The 25598-nt window shown below is 40.4% G+C and overlaps 1 protein-coding gene across 4 annotated transcripts in view; it reads left to right on the top strand.

The window, feature by feature from the left end:
* lrriq1 (leucine-rich repeats and IQ motif containing 1) overlaps positions 1–25598 on the top strand; it is a 213534-nt gene that overhangs the window by 49455 nt on the left and 138481 nt on the right. For all 4 annotated transcript variants that reach the window (XM_068050442.1, XM_068050441.1, XM_068050440.1 and 1 more), the window contains 3 exons: positions 555–748; positions 5386–5513; positions 24756–24829. In XM_068050442.1, the coding sequence (XP_067906543.1) occupies positions 555–748; positions 5386–5513; positions 24756–24829 (396 nt within the window). The remainder of the gene's footprint in view (positions 1–554; positions 749–5385; positions 5514–24755; positions 24830–25598) is intronic.

Genomic DNA, 25598 nt, shown 5'->3' with positions numbered 1-25598 from the left:
CTAATGTCTAGCATTCCTTCTCAAATCTACAAAAACCTGATTTCATTCTCTGCACTAACATTGTATATGAGAAGGGCATCAAAAGATGTGCAAAATGCAAATCTAGGACAAAATATACTATGGCTGACAGGACAGAATAGGTGAGATTTTCAGTGCCTGTGTACTTTATGGATTTGTTAATCATAGTTTTCTTAGTCGCTATCTCCCTGCCCAGTGTTTTATTCAGCCTTTCCTTTGTATGTGGTTTTCACATAAACTTATTCCAATAGAGATTAGGATAGGGCGGAGCAAGATGTAAATTTTCTGCTAGCTCCTAGGAAAGCTGAGTTTAGTTGAGAGGAGTGTACTTGTAATGGTGGAATAGACGTCTTTTACTACTTCCATGGGTGAAAGCCATTCCTATTATGTGGTGTTCTACCCAATGGCATAAGCAAGCATTGATAAAAATCAGCTGTTGAACGTGAATTGGAATGTTTGGCAGCCCTCAGTTTTTTGCTTTTTAGGTTACGTCCATTTGCTTCATTGATTTTTTTTTTGTATTCATGATTTTTCAGGTGGTCTGGAATCTCTGAAGAAACTTCAGAGATTGGTCGTGGATCATAATCAGTTGATAAACACCAAAGGTTTAAGTGAAACTCCTACACTTCTCTACCTTGATTGCTCCTTTAACTATCTCGACAGCATAGAAGGCATTGATAACTGTGGGCTTCTTCAAAGTCTAAAGTTACAAAACAACAGCCTTTCTGAGGTAAAGTAATAGAAAGTGCAATTGATGGTTAAAAAAAGTAAATACAAACCATTTTACAATAAGGTGAAGCATACCACAACTGGCAGCCTTGTACCCTTTATGTATCAGAACTTGGTAACATACAAAGAATAAATGATGGATAACCGGGAGTGACCGCAAGTAATGTGAGCAAAAGATTTGGATGTTGCCTTAAACTGCAAAAGCAAAGTTCAAATGATATATTACTGTCATCTGAGCCCTGAGATGAGATTACTGCCTTGAATGTATGCCAGGGCATACATTTCATAACAAATATTTTTCATTTAATTGGGTGTTTACATTCATTGCTAGCTTGAATTTTGTACTGAAAATATATGTGCCAACTGCCAGGTCCTTCATATTTTCATGCAATGATTTATGCAGTGCAGGATTAATCATCATGATGCAAATCTTTCAAATTTGTTGAGAAATAATTAAGTTGATTGCCATAAAACTTTCTGCCCAATGAATATATTATATTTTGTCCAGTTATATATTGACCAGTAATTTGCTGTCAAAATAACTACGAGGCTAATGACACCCATGATTATTGATGTGCAGATGACACTGCAACTTCAGCTGAGGGCAGATTGGTGGTTAATTGCGGAAATCCAAAAGTTGCAGTCTGAGATGCGCTGTTTTGCCATTAGCTTCCTCGTCTTCCTCATCAATGGACTGCATTGAATAGCACGAAGCTGCTGTAGTGGCACAGTTAATATGAACTAAAAATGCAATAGAAAGTTAGTTCTTGTCGACTTCAGTCAAAGTACCCTTTTAATGATGTAATTAGTGTTAATTACTGCCAGCCAACCACTCTAGTGCTGAAAATTAACTATTACAGGTATGAAATCCCATTTCTTTAGGTTTTAATAGTTGTTAGTGGTTTTAAAAAAATCAAATTTTAATGTTTTTTATATTTCCTTTCTGTCTCCTCTCTCTTAATCCAATCTTTCTTTCAGTTTCCTTGTATCACTTTCTGTACCTAATTTGACATTGAATTCACCCATTCTAATTTACACTTCTTTTTCAGTTCTTACACCCTTTCTTTCTGAATCCTTCAATCTGAATGGTTAAGGAGTTGCATAGTTGCTTGTCCTGTTCAGTCAGATCCTAGCTGCCTGATTTGCTACGCTGCAATGTCATTAGCTCTCAATTTCAGCAACCTGCCAGGCAATCATTGTACAAACCAAAACACCTAAGGGCAGGTCAAGCTATGACACACACCATTAGCTGCTCTGCCACAATAAATTATGGCCTATTGTGCTGTAGCTAAATATTGATACAGAATGTTGTGGTTTAGAAGAGCTTTGTCTGCAAAGTAAAATGTGCTTTACTGGCTGTTTATGATTTTAAGGTGGCAACTCTAAGTCAGGAAGTTACAGGTTCAAACCCCATTCCAGGGATTTGAACAGATAACCTATGCTGACACTTCAGTGCAATACCGAGGTAATGCTGAGCTGTCAAAAGTGCCGTCATTTGGATGAGACGTAAAACTGAGGCCTCATCAGTCCTCGTGTGTAGATATAAAAGATCTCATTGCACTGTTTAAAGAAGAGCAGGGGTTTTCTTTGGTGTCCTGACCAACGTTTCTCCCCCTCAACAAACATCACTAAAGTAATACATTGGGCTGGAGTTTACGTCAGGCGGACGGGAGCTGTCGATTCCAACGAGAAAGAAAAATTCCAAGGGGATGACCCACCATCTGTGGTTAACTAAAAAAATTAAAGATAGTATCAAACTTAAAGAAAAAGCATATAATTGCACAAAGATGGGTGGCAGGTCAGAAGATTGGACAGAATATAAAAAACAGCAAAGAATGACTAAAAGATTGATAAGGAGGGAAAAATTAGAGTTCGAGAGAAAGCTAGCTAGAAATATAAAAACAGATAGTAAGAGTTTCTATAGATATTTTAAAAAGAAAAGAGTTAACAAAGTGAACATTGGACCTATAGAAATTAATTCTGGGGAATTAATAATGGAAAATAAGGAGCTGGCAGATGAATTGAACAGGTATTTTGCATCAGTCTTTACTAAGGAGGATACAAGTAACATCCCAGAAATAGCTGTAAATCAGGAAATGGAAGGGTGGGAGGAACTCAAGAAAATTACAATCACCAGGGACGTGGTACTTAGTAAATTGTTGGAGCTGCGGGCTGTCAAGTCCCTGGGTTCTGATGGACTTCATCCGAGGGTCTTAAAAGAAGTGGTTGGTGAGATGGCTGATGCATTGTTTTTCATTTTCCAAAATTCCCTAGATATGGGGAAGGTTCCATTAGATTGAAAAATAGCGAATGTTACTCCTTTATTCAAAAAGGGAGAGAGACAGAAAGCAGGAATCTACAGGCCAGTTAGCTTAACATCTGTCTTAGGGAAAATGTTAGAAGCTATTATTAAAGACGTTATAGCTGGGCATTTCAAGGTAATGAGGCAGAGTCAACATCATTTGGTGAAAGGGAAATCATGTTTAACCATTGTATTGGAGTTCTTTGAAGAAAGAACATGTGCTGTGGATATAGGTGGATGTATTGTACCTAGATTTCCAGAAGGCATCAAAGGTTATTGCGGAAAATAAAAGCTCATGGTGTCGGGGGTAACATGTTGGCGTGGATTGAAGATTGGCTAGCTAACAGGAAACAGTAGGCATAAATGAGTCATTTTCTGGTTGGCAAGATGTAACGAGTGGTGTGCCACAGGGATCAGTGCAGGGGCCTCAACTTTTTACAATATAAATGACTTGGATGAAGGGACTGAAGGTATGGTTGCTAAATTTGCTGATGACGTAAAGATAGGTAGGAAAATAAGTTGTGAAGAGGACATAAGGAGGCTACAAAGGGATATAGATAGGTTAAGTGAGTGGGCATAAATCTGGCAAATGGAGTATAATGTGGGAAAATGTGAAATTGACCATTTTGGCAGGAAGAATTAAAAAGAAGCATATTACCTAAATGGTGAGAGATTGCAGAGCTCTGAGATGCAGAGGGATCTGAGTGTCCTCATGCATGAATCGCAAAAGGTTCTATGCAGGTTCAGAAAGTATTAGGAAAGCCAAGAAAATTTTATTGTTTATCACGAGGGGAATTGAATACAAAAATAGGGAGGTTATGCCTCAGTTATACAGGGCATTGGTGAGACCACATCGGGAGTACTGTGTACAGTATTGGTCTCCTTATTTAAGGAAAGATGTAAATGCATTGGAAGCAGTTCAGAGAAGGTTTACTAGATTAATACCTGGAATGGGTGGGTTGTCTTATGAGGAAAGGTTGGACAGGCTCGGCTTGTATCCGCTGTAGTTTAGAAGAGTAAGAGGCGACTTGATTGAAACATAGAAGATTCTGAGGGTCTTGACAGGGTGGATGTAGAAAGGATGTTTCCTCTTGTGGGAGAATCTAGATCTAGGGGTCACTGTTTAAAAATAAGGGGTCGCCCATTTAAGACAGATGAGGAGAAATATTTTCTCTCAGAGGGTCGTGAGTCTTTGGAACTCTCTTCCTCAAAAGGCGGTGGAAGCAGAGTCTTTGAATATTTTTAAGGCAGTGGTAGATAGATTCTTGATAAGCAAGGGGGTGAAACGTTATCGGGGGTCGGTGGGAATGTGGAGTTGAGGTTACAATCAAATCAGCCATAATCTTATTGAATGGTGGAGCAGGCTCAAGGGGCCGAGTGCCTATTCCTGCTCCTAATTCGTATGTTTGTGAATGGGAAGAGATTGGATCAGTTCCCCATGCCACAGAAGAGTCAAATGATCACAAGTGAGAATAAATAGGCTTGGAATGGAGCATCAATGTAGGAGGTAGGTGGAAGAGTTAGCAGTACAGAAAGGAGAAAGGGGCATAAAGTGGTTCCAAACTTTGGGGAGAAGATGGGTGACCGAATAGAGATGTTCGATGCTATCCTCTAGTGATAGAAGGTCAGCCAGTCATTACCGCATTATGGACAACTGTTGAGTTTTTTCCCCATTTCAAATATTGCCTAAAAATAATGACTCATAAATTGTGACACATGAAGTAAGGTTATGCAGTCAGAAACTGTGTGCCATATGCAAGAGTGCATCTACCTTGGTGTTGCTCATGGATACATTTTATTTCAAAAGCAAGTGCAGAAATAAGTACAATTTGTCCAAGCTGCATCCCAGTTTTCCCCCTGTATCGTAGTCTGCTCATGAGAGTCCGGAGGTACTGCAGTTCATGACTTCTCTACATCAGTTTGATCATGTTAAGTCTCAGGCTTGTGGAGACTTGAGCTCTTTACAGTAGTCTTCTGATAAACTACTTGTTTACTCTCCACTCTCTGTTCCTACAAGGCTATCATAAACCATTGTTGTAAAATTGTGCACCATTTAATATTATAATAAAAACCACCATGTTCTCTATAGCTTTCAGCTGAGCCTGGGTAGGCATTGTCATGGCAGCTGGAATTTGTTTTGTAATGAGCGGTCATTTTTATATAAAGTGATTTGCGTTTTGTGCAATGTGATTGGTTAGATAACCAACTGAAAGTACAGAGACTATAGACAACTATTCTGTGAAAAATAAATTTACAGACAGTAGGATCACTGCAGATAGATTTCTTTCTATTGTATAAGGCAGACATACGCAATTCCACTATCATCTTTTCTACAGCTGCCCAGGTTTGGAAATAATGTGTTACTGCGGGAGTTATATCTGGATGACAATAGCATCTCCTCTCTGAAGGCACTGTCTGAATACTGGCTACCAATGCTTCAACATCTGTCTCTTCCCCAGAATAGGTAAGATCTGAGATAACAATAGCTATAAATATAATCCAGATGTTCTAAGATTGAGTTTTATATGTCTGGTGATTGGAGTGGGGTTCACCTTTTTGGACTTAGTTCCTTCATGTGTTGGATAAAGATTGTCATTTATATGTATGTTCTTGATACTGCAATTAATTAATGTTAAATACTTTAATGCTTTTGAGGCAGATCACTTAGGAGGCCTTGTTGGAAAGAAAAACTGCCAAAGCAAAAAGCACCATGCAATTTAAAATATAAAATGAACTACCATAAAATAGAATGCTGCATATATCATTCTCTGTCGTATATAAAGTGCACAAATAAAAGCCTGTTATCCAATTAATTGCTAGAATAGAGACTAGTCCTGTCACAAATGCTGTGACAGGACAGGCACTGGAGATGTTTGTTGAGGGATAGGGTTGAAGATCAGATCTCTGCTCTTCTGAGCCACTCAAACTCGGGAACAAAAAAGCTCACTGATCGGAAGTCGTTATTTAAAAGTGGGCCTGCTCTCTTCTGAGAAAAATCCCAGAAAGTGGCATTTTGTTTACTGCTGGGTATTATTTCCAGTGCTAAGTCTTGTCAGTTTATTTCTTTTTGAGGTTTTTGGTTGAGTATTTGGGTGATTTACAGAGAATTTTGTCTGCCAGATATTTAGTTACCACAATTATATTGAAGGCATTCCAGTGGGCATCTTTTTGTGTTATTTGGAGGAAGAAAAGGATGACTGGAGGGAAATGAGGCAGAGGCATAGAATATTGGAGAGAAACTGGCTTCACAGGCTGTGCTTCACTATAGAGACAATGACCAGAGTTGCGTGGTCTCCCAGAATTTGATTAAAGACAACCTCCTCCACAGGGGAAGCATTAACTATAGTTGGTAAGCTCACAACAGCCCTAAATATTTATACTTCTGCCTAATTCAAAGCTGCCACAAGGGACATTGGTTAACCTGTAGTTCACTGATTTTTCAAACAGCTGATTAATGATTGATGCATTGTTCATCAGTGCTGCAGAATAAGAAGGCATTATTATTAGCAGCCATAAGACCCAGAGACCGCTACAGAATCCCACACCTTTTCTGAACTGCAAGTGCTTCTATTCCATCAATGTGAAGATTGTCTGGTGTGATCATAACATGGTTATGTAAGTGAATTTCTGTTTCTTCGAGAGCAATCAGGATTCCTTAAGCATGCCAAGATTGCTTGGTGAGAAAGAAGAGTCTAAGATGCCTCCTAGCATATCTAGGCTACTCTGGGGACTGGGAACTAATAAAGGTCAGCAGGGACACAGGTGATGGAGTGAGTGCACTTTACTGCGGTGTACAAAAGTGGCAACCGAGTTTTCAATGTGCTGAAGTTTGGTCAGCTAGAGAATAGGAGGCCAGCCAGGAGATCATTAGAACAATTAAAGCTAAAGATGAAAGTGACATGAATTAGGATTTCAGTAGCATGTGGTTTGAGATGCGGGTTGAGGTGTGTAATGTTATGGAGGTGGAAGTAGGCAGTGTTTGTGATGGAGCGGAAGTGGGATCAGTTGATCAGCTCGGGGTCGAATAAGATGCTAAGGCTAAGAATAGTCTTCTTCAGCCTATGTCACTGGGTGTGAAGTCACTGGTGAGGCGATGGTGTTTGGTGGGGGCAAAAGACTATGACATCGATCTTTCAAATGTTTAACAAAGAAATTACGAGCCATGCAAGGCCGAATATCAGGCAAGAAGTCCAACAGCACCCAGGTATTGAGAGCGGTAGTAGATATCATCAGTATACTTGCAGAAACTGACCCCATGTCTGCTGATGTCACCACGGGCAGCATGTGGATGAAGATTAGGAAAGGGCCTGGGATAGATCCTTGTGGGGAGGTGGGGGACTTCATAGTTAGTTGTGCGAGAGTGGGAAGAGAAGCAATTGCTGGAGATGCTCTATGTTCAGATTGCTTAGAGGGGAAACAGGTGAGAGTAGTCCAATTAAGTTGGACAACTTGTCAAAGTTGGCAGTCAAGGAAGAATAATGTACCATAGTCACAGAGAATGTTGTTTGTGACTTTTTTAAAGGCAGTTTCAGTGATGTGGGAAGGGCAGAAACCTGGGTGGCAGCAAAGGACATGTATTTGGGAGGTGACAGTACACTGAAAACATGAGAAGAAAAGGATGTTGAAGATGGGCACTGATTTTCAAGGGAAGAGGTCGCGAGGATTGTTTTGAAATTTTACTTTGTATTCCAAGATCCAAGTCATTTAAAGACAGGATTTTTAAAAGGGAGACAAAAGGTGCCTGAGGAGGGGACATTTTACAATATCAATTACCATTGGGGCCAAGGGAAGATAAGTGGTCTGGAGTGTGGTGAGAATGGGCTCAAGGGAACAGGAGGTGGATCTCATGTATTTTATAACTTTTGATATGTGGGAGATGAGAGTGAAACTAGATAGAGAGAAGGGGCTTCAGGGTTAGCAAAGAGGCATCGTGAGGAGAGATTTGACTTGGTGGGCAAGGATAAGGAAGGTAAGAAGCAGAGGCAGGTGAGCAGATAGTCCATATCTTAATGACAAAGAAATCCTTGCAACTGCTGTTAGACAGGAGAGTGGAGGTAGCAGGTGTTAATTGTATATTAATTGCGTGTTTAATTGTGTTCAGGTGGTGAACATTAGTTGGGGACCCACCTGTGCCCATATGAGCAGGCTGAAACTGGTTGTTGGCTTGGAGGTGCTTGAGTTGTAATGTGTGTTTTTGTAAATAAGAGCTTGTAAGTGTATAAAGACCAGGGCTGAAAATTTCCAGGCACTTTGGGAACTGACTGGGATGTGCAAAGACTAGCAAAATGACTCAGGAAGGCAGTGGTGGGGGTGCCCAATGTCTTCTTGCCGCTTTGCCATTTTGCCAGTGGTGGGAAAATTTGTGGCTCAGCTGCCTGCTGGGAGGCCAACTGAGCCACTTCATTGGCCAATTAAGGGCCACGTCCTGCCTCTGTGGGCATTTTGCCTGCGTCAGGAAGGCCCACTGCCACGTGGGGAGACCACTAGGTGAAACCTGGTGACTTCTCAGTGGGCTGCATGGTTGGGAGGAGGTGCTTCTCTTTGGGCACTCTTTGGCCCACGGAGGGCCCACTCCCCACACCCCGCCCCCAGATGCAATAGCGAATGGCACCGCCTGTCCACCAAGATCCCCCCGCCCCCCACTGTAACCTATTATTGGGGCCTATCTGCTCAGCCCCACCTACCCCTAACTCCACTCACTACTCTTCAAGGGCAATAGCCATCAATGTACCCTCATCCTCCAAGTGCAGCCCCAGCAATGGCCATTGCTAGCGGTGGCCTGGCTGAGCTGCCGGCCCTCTGATTGCGCGGCTGCTCTTAATTGGCTGCTGCCGGCAGAATGTGGTCCAAGGGCCTGCCGCCGCCTGCCAAAGTGGGGTCAAACTCCACCACCCACCCCCCAGCTTTCAGTCCCAGCAGTAGGACTGCTGCTTCTCCAAAAAATTCTGGCACAGGTTTCAGTTTCCTTCGTCACCTGGCGATCTGAGTTCTAGCACCAGGGGAGAGGGATGTAAAAAGACGATTGGTGGTGGAGAAAAGATGCTGTGGTTTGCTCTCCAGGTGATTCTGGAGTAATGTGCAGCTTCCGCACAGGAAGTAAGGCCCAATAGAGCTTGATGTGGTCCAGCAAGGTCTGATAAAGGATGGCTAAGTCAGTTGTGTGCTAGATTTGGACTCCTTGGTCTTGAGGGAGCAAAGATGGTGGGGGCATATAAGAGTTAATAACTAGTATGAGAGACAGTTAAGCTTTTGTTGAGGACAAGGAGAGGTGAGGGGATAGTTGAGCATATCAATAAATGCAAAGGTATTATGGCGCTCAATGACAAATTAAGAGTCAGAACATCTCAATAATGGTGCACTTGCTATTAAAAGCTTTAGCAATTCAAAACCATTTTGACACTCATTCCACGACTCTTACAAATAATTCTATTCAACAAGTGTGTGACTGTTGACGTATGTGAAGGAAAGATCCAGTAATAAATAAAACTCTTCTGAATTAATTTGAGCATGTGCAGAAATCATTGCTTCAACCTTTCTCTTTTATAATTGCCTACCAAGCTTGTTAACAATGAAAGATAAAAACTATATGGAGTCTTGTAATGATGAGTATTTGGACTTCTTTAGTTGGAGTTCATACTTGTGTAAATGCTTACAGACTACTTTGAGAATTTGCAGATGCTCTTCCAGTAACCAGAAGCTCAAGCTACATGCATTGAATTCCTTGGAGGGCAACTAAAATTGTTTTGATGGTTTTTTGATCTATGGCTAGAGCAGATGCAATACAAAATTAGACTTTTGGGCTGAATTTTGTTCAGCTCCCATGTCGGGGAGCGTGGAAGAGCACTTCAGCAGCGGCCCACCACGGAGCCAGGATTGCTGGGCCCGATCTTCCCAACGGTGGCAAGTCTCTCTGGTGCACCACCCCCTCGCTGCTTGGCGACGGGACCCGAGTTTAGATATTTTAATAAACTCTATACATACATTTATATCCAATTCCGCGCGATCTTACCTTTGGTTCCAGATCTTCAGTGCAATGGGCGGCACTCGCGCCTTCACTTTCCCGTCCAGGGAATGCTGGCACCACCAAGATGGGGAAAGGAGGATCAGAGCATTTTTAGTGTAGTGTGTGGGGGGGGGGGGGGGGGGGGGAAATGGGGTTAACACTGCATTTTTAGTGTGGGGGGAAGGGGTGACCTGTGCACTTTGTGTAGTTGAGTGGGGGAGAGGGGTGACCTCTGAACTTTGTGCAGTTGAGGGGAGAAGGGGTCAACTTTGCAATTTCAGTGTATTGGGGGTGGGTGGGTGGGGGATGAGCCAAACATTTATTTTTAGTGAAGAAGGGTCACTGACCTGAAACGTTAACTCTGCTTCTCTCTCCACAGATGCTGCCAGACTTGCTGAGTTTTTCCAGCACTTTCTGTTTTTATTTATTTTTTTATTTATTTTCAGTGTAGTTGGGGAGGGGAGGGTGGAGACAGGGTCAACTGTTATCTGTCAACGCAGGCTTGTCAGCCCTTTAAAAATGCTGCCTGCACAGAAACAGGCGCCAGGGCCGCCCCACCACGTGATGGGGTGGGGGGGGGGGGGCAACCGCCCTGCATATTCTAATGAGCCGCCACGCGCTACATGGGGGCGGGGGGGGGGGGGGCGCTGCATTTTTTCAGTGAGAAAATAAAATCCAGCCCTTGGAATGATAAAGTTCTCAATGCAAATCTATCGTTGTCAATTTGCAACTTTCTGTAGCAAGTTGCAAATGCATGTAAGCCTGGGAAAAGATCTAATTTTGAAAATTGTTGGCCTCTTTTGGAAGGCTTGCCCAGTTGCTATGGTTGATTTTCTCAATTATGCCATCATCCTCCATCACTCCACGTTCAATCTCATTTCGTGTTCCTTATTCATTTATGTTCCTGTAGAACATAAGGTACTTCTCTGGGCTTGCAATTATTTGGCTTTGCCCCCCTTCCTGTTAAGGCATACTTGGATATCCTTTGCTTTATGGACCCTGAGTAATGATCTTTTTAATACTGGCCCAGTTTAACTTAAGGCTACAAACCAAGCTTTTGGCCTGAGCTACAATTTCAAATGTTGTTTTGTCTGATTTTGGTGTTTTGGAAATTTATTTTCCTATGGATTGGTATCTGGAATAACTTTTCAGTAGTTTTGTTTTGTAGGACAATACTCCACAGCTTTTCCTTGTAAACCTTTGCTAAAATAATAGTTACTGCAGCCCAGTGTTGCACTCAAATTCTGATTTAGTACCTTCCATCCAGACAGGGACCACAATTTTGTGTTGCCTCTTTCCCACTATGAAATATTGAGGAAAATGCATCTGTTTTTCATCTGTTTTAGCTTGTGGTGTGGTACCTTTCTTAAGTTCATCGTCAGAATGGACATAATACACACCGGATTTTGTCTTTTCTTTTGATTCTTCGCAGTGTTATGGACAAGGGGGAGATGATGTGGATGACTTCCGCTTTTCACCTCTCAACTCACCTTAGACAGTGATTTTTTTTTAATGGTTTTAGTCCCTGAGTGTTTGAGGTCAAATAGACAGGCAAATAACAGGTTTTCTTGTAGAAGTAAAAGATAAATTATTTATTAAACAATACCCGAAAAAAAATTTGCAACCTCACCTCACTCATGCACAAGCACAAGAAAAGATAGAGATTGGAGGATAGTGTACATTTAAGTCCTATTATTGTAAAAGTGTTCACTTTGAAACCTTCTTGGTTTTCTGGGAGGAATTTTTTAAACAGCGGTGCAGGCCTGGTGTTCCTTTTTTTGGTCCAGTGAAGTATTTCAGACTCCTCTGGTTAAGATCCAGTCAAAGTCAGTGGTGAGAATCCTGTTATGAGTTCTTTATTCAATATTCAATTAACAATGCATTACTCTTTATTGTTGTTGCGGCTGTCATGTCTAAATACCCATACAAGAGGCCTTGGAGTATAATTGCTACAATATGTTTATTCATATCAGGGTCATCTAGTGTTCAGTTAACAATATGCAAGTACTATGTGTAATACGTTTTTTTTTCCCGCTTTCTTGTGTACACTATTTACTAAAACAAATGCACAAGGAAATTTGATAAATAAAACCAATTAAATCCTTGGCTCTTCTGTTTTTAGGGACTGTCTCAACAGATCTGTGACTGAAACCATGAAAGGAAAAAGCCCAGAACCAATTTTAAAATTTCCTGTGATTTATGTAGTGGAACTCTGCGTGTAGATCATCCCAAATTTGACAGCTAGAAAGTTGAGTTTAAACAGAAACCGATCTTTATCAGTGATGAATAAGCATTAATAAAAATGTTTTGGACAAATTATAAAGTAGATACTAAACAGAAATAGGAGCTTTTTGAAATTCTCCTTAAATGGTCCTATTTTCGGGGAAGATGGTAATTTTGTTAATCTTCGCAATTACATGAAAAGCAACTTAAGCACTGTTAAACTGTTGAGTTTTCTATATCTATATGGTGCAACATAATAAAACTAGTGGTTCCTTAGGAAAGTCTTGTGTCTGATAGATGATTTTTTTCCCAACCCCACTGTGGATTCATGGTAAGTAACTTTGTTATTTCTGGATCAAAAAGTACTTGTTTAGATATTATTCTTGATCTGAAGTTGATAGTCTCTGGGATAGTTAATGGATGTTGTTCTTAGTAGCCTTGTAACTTCCATATGTTATTTAGAAGGTTAATGATAGCAATTTGCATCTTCCTCAGAATGAATTTTGCATGTTGGTTTCTATTTGATTACCAGGATACAATCATAGAATTGTTACAGCACAGAAGGAGCTCATTCGGCTCATTATGTCCATGCCGGCTCTAAGCGCTTTAGCTAGTCCCACTCCCCCACCCTTTCCCCATAGCCATACAATTTTTTTCTCTTCAGGTGCTTATCCAGTTCCATTTTAAAAAGCAATGATTGAATCTGCCTCCACCATAGTTTCAAGAGTGCATTGCAGAATCCTAGCCACCCATTGCGTAAAAAGGTTTATCCTCATGTCGTCATTGCTTCTTTTGACAATCACCTTAAATCTATGTCCTCTGGTTCTCAAACCTTCCACCAGTGGGAACAGTTTCTCTCCATCTACTCTGTCCAGACACTTATGATTTTAAGCACATCTATCAAATCTCCTCTTAACCTTTTCTCTAAGGAGAACAGCCCCAGGTTCTCCAATCTATCCACGTAACTGAAGTCACTCATCCCTAGGACCATTCTCGTAAATCTTTTCTGCACCCTTCCTAAAGTGCGGTGCCCAGCATTGGAAACACTAGTCCAGTTGAGGCCAAACCAGTGTATTATGAAGATGGGATTAAAATAGGTGGATCGTTTTTCGGCCGGCACAGACACAAGTGGCCTCGTTCTGTGCCTTAAAACTTCTATGATTCTATGACAAGCCTGTTAAAGAGCTCTTCAATGAAGCATGCGCCTGACCTGTTCCCTCACTGCCAGCGTCCCTTTAAAAATGGCATTGCGTTTTGGGGACAGTGTGTCCCAGTGGTGACCTCTGTGAACGCGATATTCAAAGCCCATTTGTCTCCATGCCCACACTCAGAAGACTTTGAAAATCCAGTTCCTGATCCACGTGACCCACCTCGTTCCCCAGAAGCAGATCCAGCATTGCCTCCTTCCTCATTGGGATGGAAGCATACTGATCAAGACAATTCTCCTAAACACACTACGGAAACTCGTCCCCCTCTCTGCCCTTTACACGATTACTATCCCAGTCTATATTAGGGTAATTAAAGTCCCCCATTATAACTACCCTGTAGATTAAGAACTTCCTACAATGTGAATTCCAAACTTTTGAAATAGAACTCATCATATAAATTCATCCTCGCCCACCTAAAAGAACAACTAATTTGGTATATACAGTTCTAACTTTCCTCAGGTGTTTATTTTAACATTTACACCAAAGCATGTGGGGAGTGCGGGAGTATTGGGGGCCACTCTGTAACAGTGAATGTCAGCCTGAAGTGGCCCATTTTTAAAAGGGCCACAGTTCCATTAAAATAAATTTATTGCTCAAATGAGAATATTGAAATGGAATACCAAGAAAAGTATAAAAACAAAAGTTTGGATGTCGTTTTTTTTTTAAATGTCAGGTGAATTTATTTGCTAAGCTTTCTATAATGAATTTGGGGTAGAGTTTCCACTTTGGACGCAATCTACAATCCAGATGCAAATTGTGCCCAAAATTGCAGCTGTTTTGAGGAGTGTTTTACTCTAGAGTTTCCGTTCAAATTAATTTGTTGATTGGACAGCATTCTTAAATGTCATTTAAACCCAATTTTAAATTACTGAAAATGACTTTTAGAAAAATATGCTGAATATTTAATTGGGATGCAGTAGTCAGTTCCATAGTAATTTTTTTTTTAATTTAAAAACTTTTAAAATTTACATATTCGTGCACTTGCACTCAAAAAAACCAGCTTAATTTTTGGAGCTGCTTCCAAGGCTCGCAAACAATAACAATTAGCAGAAACTCTCGATGGTAATTAATTCATCCTGGGTGTGGCCAGTTTTTTGGACTGGGAGACTTCCAGCACGATGATTTTAGAACAGCGCAGGAGATTGATTTGTGCTGAACATAAAATTCCACAATCTTTGCATGGGTTATGCCAATTTTGGGCAAATTGTGAGCAAAAAAAAGCACAACTTTACCCCTGTATCTTTTGCCCATATATATATTCTTTCACCATGCTCATCACTAAGAATTCTTTTAAATGAATATTGTTACTGCAAGACTTTTTTGGGGTTAGAGGCTCAAAGAAGAGAGGGTTATAATTGTTGCAAACCACTTTTAAGCACCTATCATCAGTGCAGAATCCGTATCTTTTTAATTTGTTCTGATATGTGGATGATCGTTTATTGCCCATTTCTAATTGCCTGAAGGAAGATGAGCCTTCTCCTTGAGCTGCTGCAATTGTTACCCTGTTGGCGCGTCCATGATGGTGTTAGGTGGGAAATGCCAGGATTCTGATGGAATGGCAATATATTCCCAAGTTGGAACAATGCGTGACTTGGAGGGGAAGATAGAGGTGATGGTGTTCTCTTAATGTTGCTGCCGTTCTTGTTCTTGGTGGTAGAATTTGTGGGGCTGAGAGGTGCTGTCAAAGTAAGCTTGGTGAGTTGCATTGCACGCTGTAGAATAGTACATACTAGTCGCTGGGTCAAAATCCTGGAGCTGTCTTCCTAACAGCAATGTGGGTGTACCTACCCCACATGGACTTCAGTGGTTCAGGAGGCAGCTCACCACCACCTTTCAAGGGCAATTAGGGATAGGCAATAAATGCTGGCCTAGCCAGCGATGCCGACATCTCATGAACAAATTTTTAAAAAGCATTCAGCAGCCACAGTGTGGAGGGAATGAATGCTGAGCTCAGTGGCAGGGGCCCCAATCAATTGAGTTGCTCTGTACTGGATGGTGTTTAGTTTCTTGAGTATTATTGTTGCAGCCCTCATCCAGAAGAGTGATGAGTATTCCGTCATACTCCTGATTTCAGCCTGAGAGCTATTGGAGAGGTTTTGAGGGGTAAGGGGGTGATCCCAAGAATGTCGGTGGGGTATTTAGCAATGGTGATACTCTTGAAATTTGGGGAAGGTGGACCATTTCTTGTTGAAGTTGGTTGTTGCCTGTCATGCATTGTCACCTACCACTTGTCAGCCCAAGCCTGAAAGACCATAAAGAAAGGGTCCTGCTTAAGGCTAGCGTGAGCTGTTTCATTATTGGAGGAGTTATGATTGGAGCTGAGCACTGTACAATCATCAACATACAACTGTACTCTGACCTTATGGTCCTGCGGTAACAAGTTGGTGCTGCGATAATTGACTTCCAAATTGATGGGTGCCTGCGATAGTTCTGTTGGAACCTAAGGTGACTTACATTTCAGGATAGCTGCTGTAAGAGAGGGACCAGTTCTGATAGCTTCGTGCTTGAGTAGCAGTGGTTACTTAGCTCATTTCTCAAGCTCTGTAATGTGAAGGCATTGGAGAGGGCATTAAGAAAGCATGTTCATTACTAACCTACAAAGCAACAGCAAAATCTGTGCCCATTCCTTGGAGCGTGCGGGTGCTGGGTTGGGGGGGGCAGTGTTTCATTGAAGGCAGCCCTCCATTGTTTGTCCTTTTGTGGGTGCTGCTGTTAAGCCATCTTTTCTTTGGAGGGGAGAAGAATATGTTACAAGCCTGTGAACATCATGAAGAGTTCCTCGGCAGGAAGTGATGCATCCATGATAATGATGAGCTTTGAAGGTATTTTGCTCATTAAATAAAGATTAAAGAAGGTGCTGGGGTGTTTGAATGGATGTTTTGTGGAAATGAGTTTCCCTGACATCCAGGTACTGTAAAGTATAAACTAGATATTGAAACTTGGTAGTTATTTCGGCTACTGAAAGCTAACAACAGTTTCAACCCCTGTTCACAGAGAAGCTCTTCCCAAACTCCAATTTGGAGAGGTATTCTTTCTCATTTACTTTTATGGAGGCATTGTGCTTTTCTGCTTACCATTCACAAAGGTATTCTCCCTCTTCCCCACCCCACCCCCACAACCCCCACCACAGCTTCCATAGTTTACAGAAGTGCTCTTTTCTTGCTGATGTGCTTCTTATTGCCGTTCCTGCTCTCTCTCCAATCTGACATTGTTGTTTTGTCTCCAGGAGAACGCACTGTACTCCAGGCAGGAATTTCCTCATCTGGCAAAGGCTGTCACAAGATCAGAGATTCCTATCTGCAGAAGGGGGCTGTGAGTCCCCTCCTAAAGCCAAGTAGCAGATAAAAACTGATGTGCATCAATAAGTAGAGTGGGATCATGAACCTCTGATCTAGAACAGATTAGGATGGTATTGACAAAAATATATTCCTGTAGATTTGCTCTGTTTCCTTCTGGACCAATTGTCTCAACATTGTATCAGCGTGACATTCAGATTCTATTATTAATTCATATTACCTTGACAGCATTACATATCATGTAAACATAAAACCCTTAATTACCTTAGTAAAAGTATATGTGGAACACTCCACTAAATAATAAATGCTGGTTTTAAGCATTCAAACCTTGGGTTGTGCTAGCAACTTTCCAATAAACACAAATAAAGCTTGAATTCTGCAATGCTTAGATAGAGGATCTGGATCGGCGCAGGCTTGGAGGGCCGAAGGGCCTGTTCCTGTGCTGTAATTTTCTTTGTTCTTTGTTCTTTGTACTGTATTCATATGATTCATTCTAGTCATCATGACCTTCATCTGAAAAACTTCCTGGTGCTAATGTGAATAATTTTCTGCTTGCAGTTATGATAGAAAAAAGTGATCAAGTGACCCAGTACATTGCTTACTTACATGGTACTGAGGGGAATTGTGTTTAGAAATTGTTCACCACTTGCTGAAGACTGGCTTTTCCAGCTAATCAAAATTAACTTTTCATCTACCAAGAACCTTTCCAGTACTACATTGAAAATTTGCTAAAAGAGATGAGATGCATGATATTGATGGATAGTTGTGGAAGTTAAAGGGACGAGCAGCATCAGGTCACAAAGGATTAAATACAGCATGCAAATTTACAAGAGTGTAGCAGTGAAGGATCAGAGACCAAGAAGAAACATACAGTGGTTAATTAGAAGTTGCTAAATTGCTTTCTATTTTGGCCAAAACGAAAGAAAGTAACTTTACCAAGCTAGTAGTGGAATTTGTTTGGCCTAATATTTATAACCTAGTCAGAAGTTCTGACAGAAGAAAATTCTTTGTATGTCGGGGATAGACTATTATATCACAAAAGAAAGAACTTTGAAATACATGCATTTTATGCATATTAACATGAAAACTTATTGGCAGGTAAAATCAAGGAAAACCCGAAGATGTTTTATCAGTACATTAAGAGGACAGTGAAGGAAAGGCTAGGGCCTATCAAAGATGTACAGGGGAACTTATGCTTGAATGGAGAAGATGTGGGCAGGGTTCTTAATGGGTGTTTTGTCTCTGTCTTCACAAAGGAGCGGGCTGATGCAGACATTGTAGTTAAAGAGGAGGAGTGTGAAATATTGGATACGATAAGCATAATGAGAGCGGAAGTGCTTGAGGGTCTGACTTCCCTAAAAGTGGATAAATCGCCAGGACTGGATGGATTGCATCCCAGGCTGTTTAAGGTAGCCGGGGGGAAATCGTGGATGCACTGAGGATCATCTTCAAATCCTCACTAGATTCAGACGAGGTATGAGATGGTTGGAGGTCTGCGAGCGTTGCACAATTGTTTAAAAAGGGTGCAAGGGATAGGCCAAATAATTATAGGCCAGTCAGTCTGACCTTGGTGGTGGGTAAATTGTTCGAATCTATTCTGAGGGATAGGATAAACTGTCACTTAGAAAGGCATGGATTAATCAGGGACAATCAGCATGGATTTGTTAGGGGAAGGTCATGTCTTACTAACTTAGTTGAGTTTTTTGAGGAAGTAACAAGGATGATTTGATGAAGGTGGTGCAGTGGATGTGGTTTACATGGATTTTAGTAAGGCATTTGACAAGGGATCTCATGGCAGACTAGTCAGTAAAATGAAAGCCTATGGGATACAGGGGAAGATGGCAAATTGGATCCAGAATTGGCTCAGGGACAGGAACAAAGGGAAGTAGTCGACAGATGTTTTTGCGAATGGAAAGCTGTTTCCAGTAGCATTCCACAGGGCTCAGCATTGGGTCCCTTGCTGTTCGTGGTATATATTAATGATTTGGACTTAAATCTAGGAGGCATGATTGGGAAATTTGCTGATGACACAAAAATTGGCCGTGTAGTTAATAGTGAGGAGGAAAGCCATGGACTCAAAAATGAATTCAGTGGTTTGGTTGAGTGGGCGGAGAAGTGGCAAATGGAATTCAATCCAGAGAAGAGTGAGGTATTGCATTTTTGGAGGGCAAATAAAGCGATGGAATACACAATAAACGGGAGGATATTGAGTGGGGTAGAAGAAGTGAGAGACCTTGGAGCGTATGTCCACAGGTCCCTGAAGGTGGCAGAACAGGTGGTTAGAGTGGTGAAGAAGGCATATGGATTACTTTCCTTTATTGGCCAAGGTATAGAGTACAAAAGCAGGGAAGTGTTGCTGGAACTGTATAAAATGCTGGTTAGGCCCAGCTGAAGTATTGCGTGCAGTTCTGGTCACCACATTACAGAAAGGACATAATTGCTCTGGAGAGAGTACAGAGGAGATTTACAAGCATATTACCAGGGCTTGAAGGTTGCTGCTATGAAGAAAGAATGGATAGGCTAGGGTTATTTTCCCTGGAACTGAGGCGGCTGAGGGGTGACTTGATTGAGGCGTACAAAATTATGAGGGGCCTAGATAGAGTGGACAGAAAGGACCTGTTTCCCCTGGCGGGTTGGTCAGTTACTAGGGGACACAGTTTTAAGGTGACTGGTAGAAGGATTAAGGGGGGCACGAAGGGAAATTTTTTCACCCAGAGGGTGGTAGGGCCTGGAATTCGCTGCCAGGAATGGTGGTAGAGGCAGAGACCCTTAATTCTTTTAAAAAAGTACTTGGACATGCACCCGAAGTGCTGTAACCTGCAGGGCTATGGACCAAATGCTGGAAGATAGGATTAGTTTGGGCAGCTAGTTTATTAGGCCGGCGCGGACAGGATGGGCTGACTGGCCTCCTCCTGTGCTGTACTTTTTCAGTAGTTCCATGCGTATTGTTTACTCTGGTACCCTTACTTCAGTTGTTGAATGTTTCTGGCCTGATTGAAAACAGTTGGCTCAATTGGTTGCCTGGGTCAATTTTATGCATATTAACATACACACACACATATATATATATTTTTTTGTCATTTAAGATTGTCCAATATAAAAACAGGAAAACGATGATTCCTTATACCACCTCCCAGAATATTCAATTACCTCAATTACAGCATTTTCTACATATTTATTTATAGATAGTTGCTACATTGACATATCCTTTCTACTAATGGAAATATTTATTATCTACTATATCTGCTGTGATATTACTGCATCGAGTCAGTAGGGAGCAAATATTTAACAATATCTATTGTTTGTGAAATATTAATTCTATTTTAATAAGTGTCAGAGCATAATTCTGGATAGTTCACTTCTATTGCAGGTACACGAGGTAGATTTTTCAAATTTTTTCATTTTGCAGGTAATATGTAGTGATACCAACTGAAAGTTGTATATTTAAACTGACCAAATGTAGTAGTCAAAGTTATTTGATGGTTGAAATTTAATGAAAAACTGCAGCAAAGCTAGCTCACTACAAAGAATATTAATGGTGATATTTTTGAGTCCTTTACAAAATTCCATCCCAGGAAATGATTAATAAGTGTGGAAATTAACAGATATTTGAAAATTTAAACAGGTCTTTTTATGAGAATTTTGCACCTGCCTGTGAGAAAAAATATACATTCATTTCAGAGAAATTAAACACAATTAGGAATGTGCTCTGATCCTAAATAAATGAAATAAATTATTTGAAAGGAATTCAGATTTTGCCATTCTATGATCAGTGATTGGCATATTCACGTAGTTCTGTACATTGTGCAGAATAATATTGGCTGACAGGAAATAAATCAATTATCAAAAGGAATGGAATTCTGTTCAATCTTTACAGCCTTACAAGCTGACTTTGGCTGACTTTGTAACGGAAAACAGGTTTGTGTTTAAGGTGCATTTCTAGTTTAAAAGTTATCCTTCTTGTTGTTTCAAAATTTGTGACTTGTGTTTGTAGTGTTTGGCTTTTGGGTGCAGTAACAGGTGTTCAATGTCATTCTCCCTTCATCAGTTATAGTAGATTATACATCAAAGAAACCCCCCCACCCCCCACCCCCCACCCTGGAGACTACATAGAGCTTAATAATTTGAGAAAGCTTTTCATTCTTAACTGTGGGTGATAAAAAGAAAGTGAGCCATATTTTAATTAACAGTCTTAAAATGCATGTATTTATACCTTTTTTTAAGGCTACATGTACATATGCCACTTTTTTGGAAAATAATTTTTTGACATGCTTAGAAACATTTTTCTGCATAGATTTCAGATATTTCATAAAACATTGGTCTATGCTGTTTGAATCAGAATGGAATGCATAAGAAATATTAAGTACACAATATATCCTTGTAGCACTGGTTTGAATTTTTTTATTGTTTAGTTTAATTGCGATTCTTACAGTATTTATCTTTCAAAAATATTAGGAAATGTAGAGTGAAGTTCTTGGAATTGTATTTGTGGTTCTCAAATTAATTATATAGGTAAGAGTTTTGGAGCAGTGAAGTCAACCACAGATCAACTTACTTTACTAAGAAAATTAAATTTTACAGCATGTTAACATACAGAGGGTAATTTTAACTTTTTACCAATAGAGTAAATGGTGTGATATCGGGACAGCTGCTTGTTATACAACTCTCTCTATTTTCATTTCAATCTCAAAAATCTTTCCCGATGTAATGAAAAGCACGCTGCATTGCTCTTTGGATATATTTTGTGTGTGTGTCTATGTATAAAGTGGGAAAGGGAAGAAGAGAAGCTCCAGTATATTCCCAGCCGACAGATGACATTTGCATTTGCTGGAAACATGGGGCAGGTTTCTCCAATTTCTGTCTGAGCTGGTAGATGGACTACTGTGTAGCAGTAAACTATGATCTTCATGTGAGCATCATGTCCCTTATGTTGAACCTGAGCCATACCCTTCTCTGAGGCATTGGGAAAGGATATTAACAGTGCTGCACTATCTCCTCCAGTGGTAAAATAACTGTACTGAAAATAATAATAGTGAGATCCTTGCTATTTTTCTGATCATTACCTTTTGTCCTAATTGTATAATTTAGACAAAATAAAATCATCATTTCTTTGAGTAGTTACTTTCTGTGAAAAGTATATAAACAAACTTTATTCTGACCTAAAATTTTAGCAAAATTCTGCGGATGCTGGAAATCTGAAATAAAAACAAAGTGCTGGAAATACTCAGCAGGTCTGGCAGCATCTGTGGAGAGAAAAACAGAGTTAATGTTTCATGTTGATTTTCTAACCTATTTGTGTGCAGTGTTTAAGTAAAACTTGAATTTTAAAAAAAAATCACTTCAGTTAATATATAAAATGACATAGAGCAAGTTCTTTTTTGCGAAAGCATGATCCAATCAGAAGCGGGCATAATAAAACATTGCATACTGCTTTTGAATGGCACAACAAAATAGTTATATCTAAATATGTTTTCAATAAAGAAAAATAGCTTCATATAAAGCTTCATATTTGTAGCTTTACAAATCAGCATTATACTGATATGCCTTCTTGCATTTCTTGTTCTAATGCAATAAACATCAGTAGTAATTGGCAATTGTCAATTCAGATTGTTGTATTTGGAATTGCAGAAAGAGTTTCTTCCATCCATAATTATAGTGAAGAATTATTATCCTTATAGTTTGCTTTTTTGTTAGAAATATATTAACTGTGGCTTGATGAAATAGTAAGGATATAATTGCAAAGGTTTTAAATGTGCCAGCCTTATATTTTTGTATTCTAGAATACTTTACTGTCGCTTGTGTATATATTTTTCAGATTCTTCCACTTCTTATAAATTGTGTTTAATTTTATTTCATGTTGTACCAATTGCTGTGACGAATATTCTTAGAGGTGTCTGGACTAATAAAGATGACATTTCATGAAAGTTAATTCTTAAAAATTAGAAGCTTTTTCACTTGTCATTCAAAAGTCTTTAATCTGAAACTTCAAAAATTGGATAAAAGCAAAATACTGCAGATGCTGGAAATCACTGCTAGTTCTGACGAAGGGTCACTGACCTGAAACGTTAACTCTGCTTCTCTCTCCACAGATGCTGCCAGACCTGCTCAGTATTTCCAGCATTTCTTGTTTGTGCTTCAAAAATTGGAGCTGTGGGGCTCTGCATTTTTAGATTTTCTTTTGTAGTAAGAGCAATTTTTTTTTACAAAAGGGCACTGCTAAATAATAGGAGTGAAATGCATTTTCCCCAATTCTAAAGCTATGGTGCGGAGCAGTCCCTATTGTTCTTTGACAGCTAAGATTGTGGGAAGAATTTGTAGTAGTTACCTGTTTATGTAACTTAGCATGAATTACTCTACAATACATGTTCTAGTTTTCCAAATAACCACAATCTTTTTGCTTTTAATACAATTACATGACTGGCTTGATGCAAATTTGAAAGCTTAACTTTATTGCCTGGATCTTAGTGTTTTGAAATAGCTAGAAATTATTAGTTTTCCCTACTCTGAAATATTGGCCATGAATTTCATGGATTGCACATATTCCGAAATCACACCAAAATTTACAGCAATTTCTGCGCTGATCTTGTCAATGGGAGCTGACACCAAAACTTCCTGTGGACCTCAGTTGTCGAATAGGGAATGTAAAACCACCCTAAAGCAAGTGAAGTGCCACCAATTTTTCCCATATGCGTTAGAATTTTACAAGCTATTTTTAAAGTGGTGGTTTCGCCTCAAAGAATTGTGTGTTTGTATTTTAATTTGGTGGGCTCTCTTTGTCAAATCAGGAAATTTGCATCTGTGGACTGTGAAATGGAGGATTCTGATGTCACAGCAACAATGTTCCATAATTTAGTGGACTGGCAAGAGCTAACAAAATTTGCACAGTGAGGGGAAAGAAGGGTTACTCTTAGGTAAATCTGGATTTGAACTCGCAATTGTCCAGTTGGGATCCCTGATTTTACCACCAGGCCTACTGGAGAGGAACCTATTTCTGGTTTAGGCTCTCATTTTTAAATGCAACTGAAAAAGACAGTGGCTCCTTTGTTATGTTGAGTAACAAAGATTAATTTGCACACCTTCACATGATGTCAATTTATTCAGCATCTTTTTTTCTTTCATGGGATGTAAGCATTGCTGGCAAGGCCAGCATTTGTTGCCCAGCAGTACCCTAGACTTTTACGGAGCCACTCTGAATATTGGCACTTCATCAGATTTAGCGGAATGACTTCTTGATGTCTCTCAGATGTCTGACCGCCTCATTGTACACTGATTACAAATGTATCTGTTATCTGTAATTATCTTAATATCCACACAGCCTTGCCAAGGCACCCTGTTTTGTCATGAAAATCATCAAACACATTAGGGAAATTTTGTTCTGTGCACTAGGTACAGCAAAATCATCAACATTTTCTTTAGAAAGGTATTTTAGATTTTGCTACGCTAAGCAACAGTGGGCATCTTTCCCTCATCAGTCCAAGTATTTGCTCACAGTCTTATAGTCAAGCAGTGCCAAATTATTAAAACATTAGTGCTTTATACCTGCAGTTGCAGACCTGATGAAGGCACTAACATAAACTTTAGTTTTCCTAATACTTGAAAATTAAATGGCTCTGCTTTTTTTGGCCGGACTATTTGTTTCTTGTGATATGATTTCTTGTCCGTTTATCATCAAACTAGGCAAGGCAAGGAAATTTTGGATTTTTTGTTAAATTGACTTTGACTTTGGGAGAGTTATCACAAAATAGACTGTACTATTGTATTGTAAGCAGATTCATAGAATGCTAAACATTTGCCCTTTGTCTAGTTGCTGCAGTAATCACACACATGCGAAAGCTGACTTGCAGAAATTGCAATAAATTTAGTAGAGTTCATCATCATGAAGGAAGTGTCTTAGAATTGTGGAATTCATAATCCGCAAGTGAATAAACTCATTCTGTATGTGTAAAATTATGTTTCTGTCCTACTTTATTTTTTAGTCTGACACATCTTACATCCATGTCTGACTTTCTGCTTTTGGAGAGGCTTGATGTTAGCAATAATCGCTTATCGGGTGAGTTAACATCATGCTTTCTTTTTACCTAATTATTTATCTGCTTGAAAGATTTTCTGTTAGAGCGCCCAGCTCCTTTGATCAAGAGGGCAGGGTTCTCTGTAGCTGCCTTTGAACATCACAATGGTAGCATTTCACACTGGCTTAAATGTGGAATGAAGTGCCTCGATCTCCTACCTTGACCAAGAACAAGCATACTTTGACTATGCAAGATCAAATGTCAGTTTAGGCTAGGAATTTAACTTGAAGTGTAGGGTTAGTATAAATGGGTGGTTGTTGGTCGGCACAGACTCGGTGGGTGCAGTCCCAGCAGTGACCATTGCACTCAGCTAGAAGAGGCAGCATGGATGCTGGCCTCAGAAGTGATTAAGTGGGCACGGGTTTGCCGGATTCTGGGGTTGCGGGGTGGGGGAGTGATTGGTGACGGCAGAGGTTGGGTGTTGGTGAAGGGGTGGTCTTTGCCACTGGGGAGTTCTCCATGGGCCACGTTACCTAAGCAGGAGGACCCCCCCCCCCCCCCCCACCAACCCATAGCGGGGAGGCCGTCTAGTTTTACTCAGCAGTCTCCCCACGTGGCCGAAGTTCCCATCAGCTGCTGGTAAAATACCAGTGGCAGTAGATAGAGGCCCTTAAGTGGCCAATTAATGACCACAATTGGTCTCTGGGCAGGAAGGCCATCCTTGACCTTCCCCACCCCGATAAAATTAATTGGCGGTGGGTACTCTGCCCCTCCCCCCCCACCTGCCCTTGCCATTTTATGGGCCCCTGC

Source organism: Heterodontus francisci, chromosome 18 (genome assembly GCF_036365525.1).
Source record: "Heterodontus francisci isolate sHetFra1 chromosome 18, sHetFra1.hap1, whole genome shotgun sequence".
Classification (NCBI taxonomy): Eukaryota; Metazoa; Chordata; class Chondrichthyes; order Heterodontiformes; family Heterodontidae; genus Heterodontus; species Heterodontus francisci.
The sequence above is the reverse complement of the archived record's forward strand: the minus strand, read 5'-3'. Positions and strand labels throughout refer to the sequence as shown.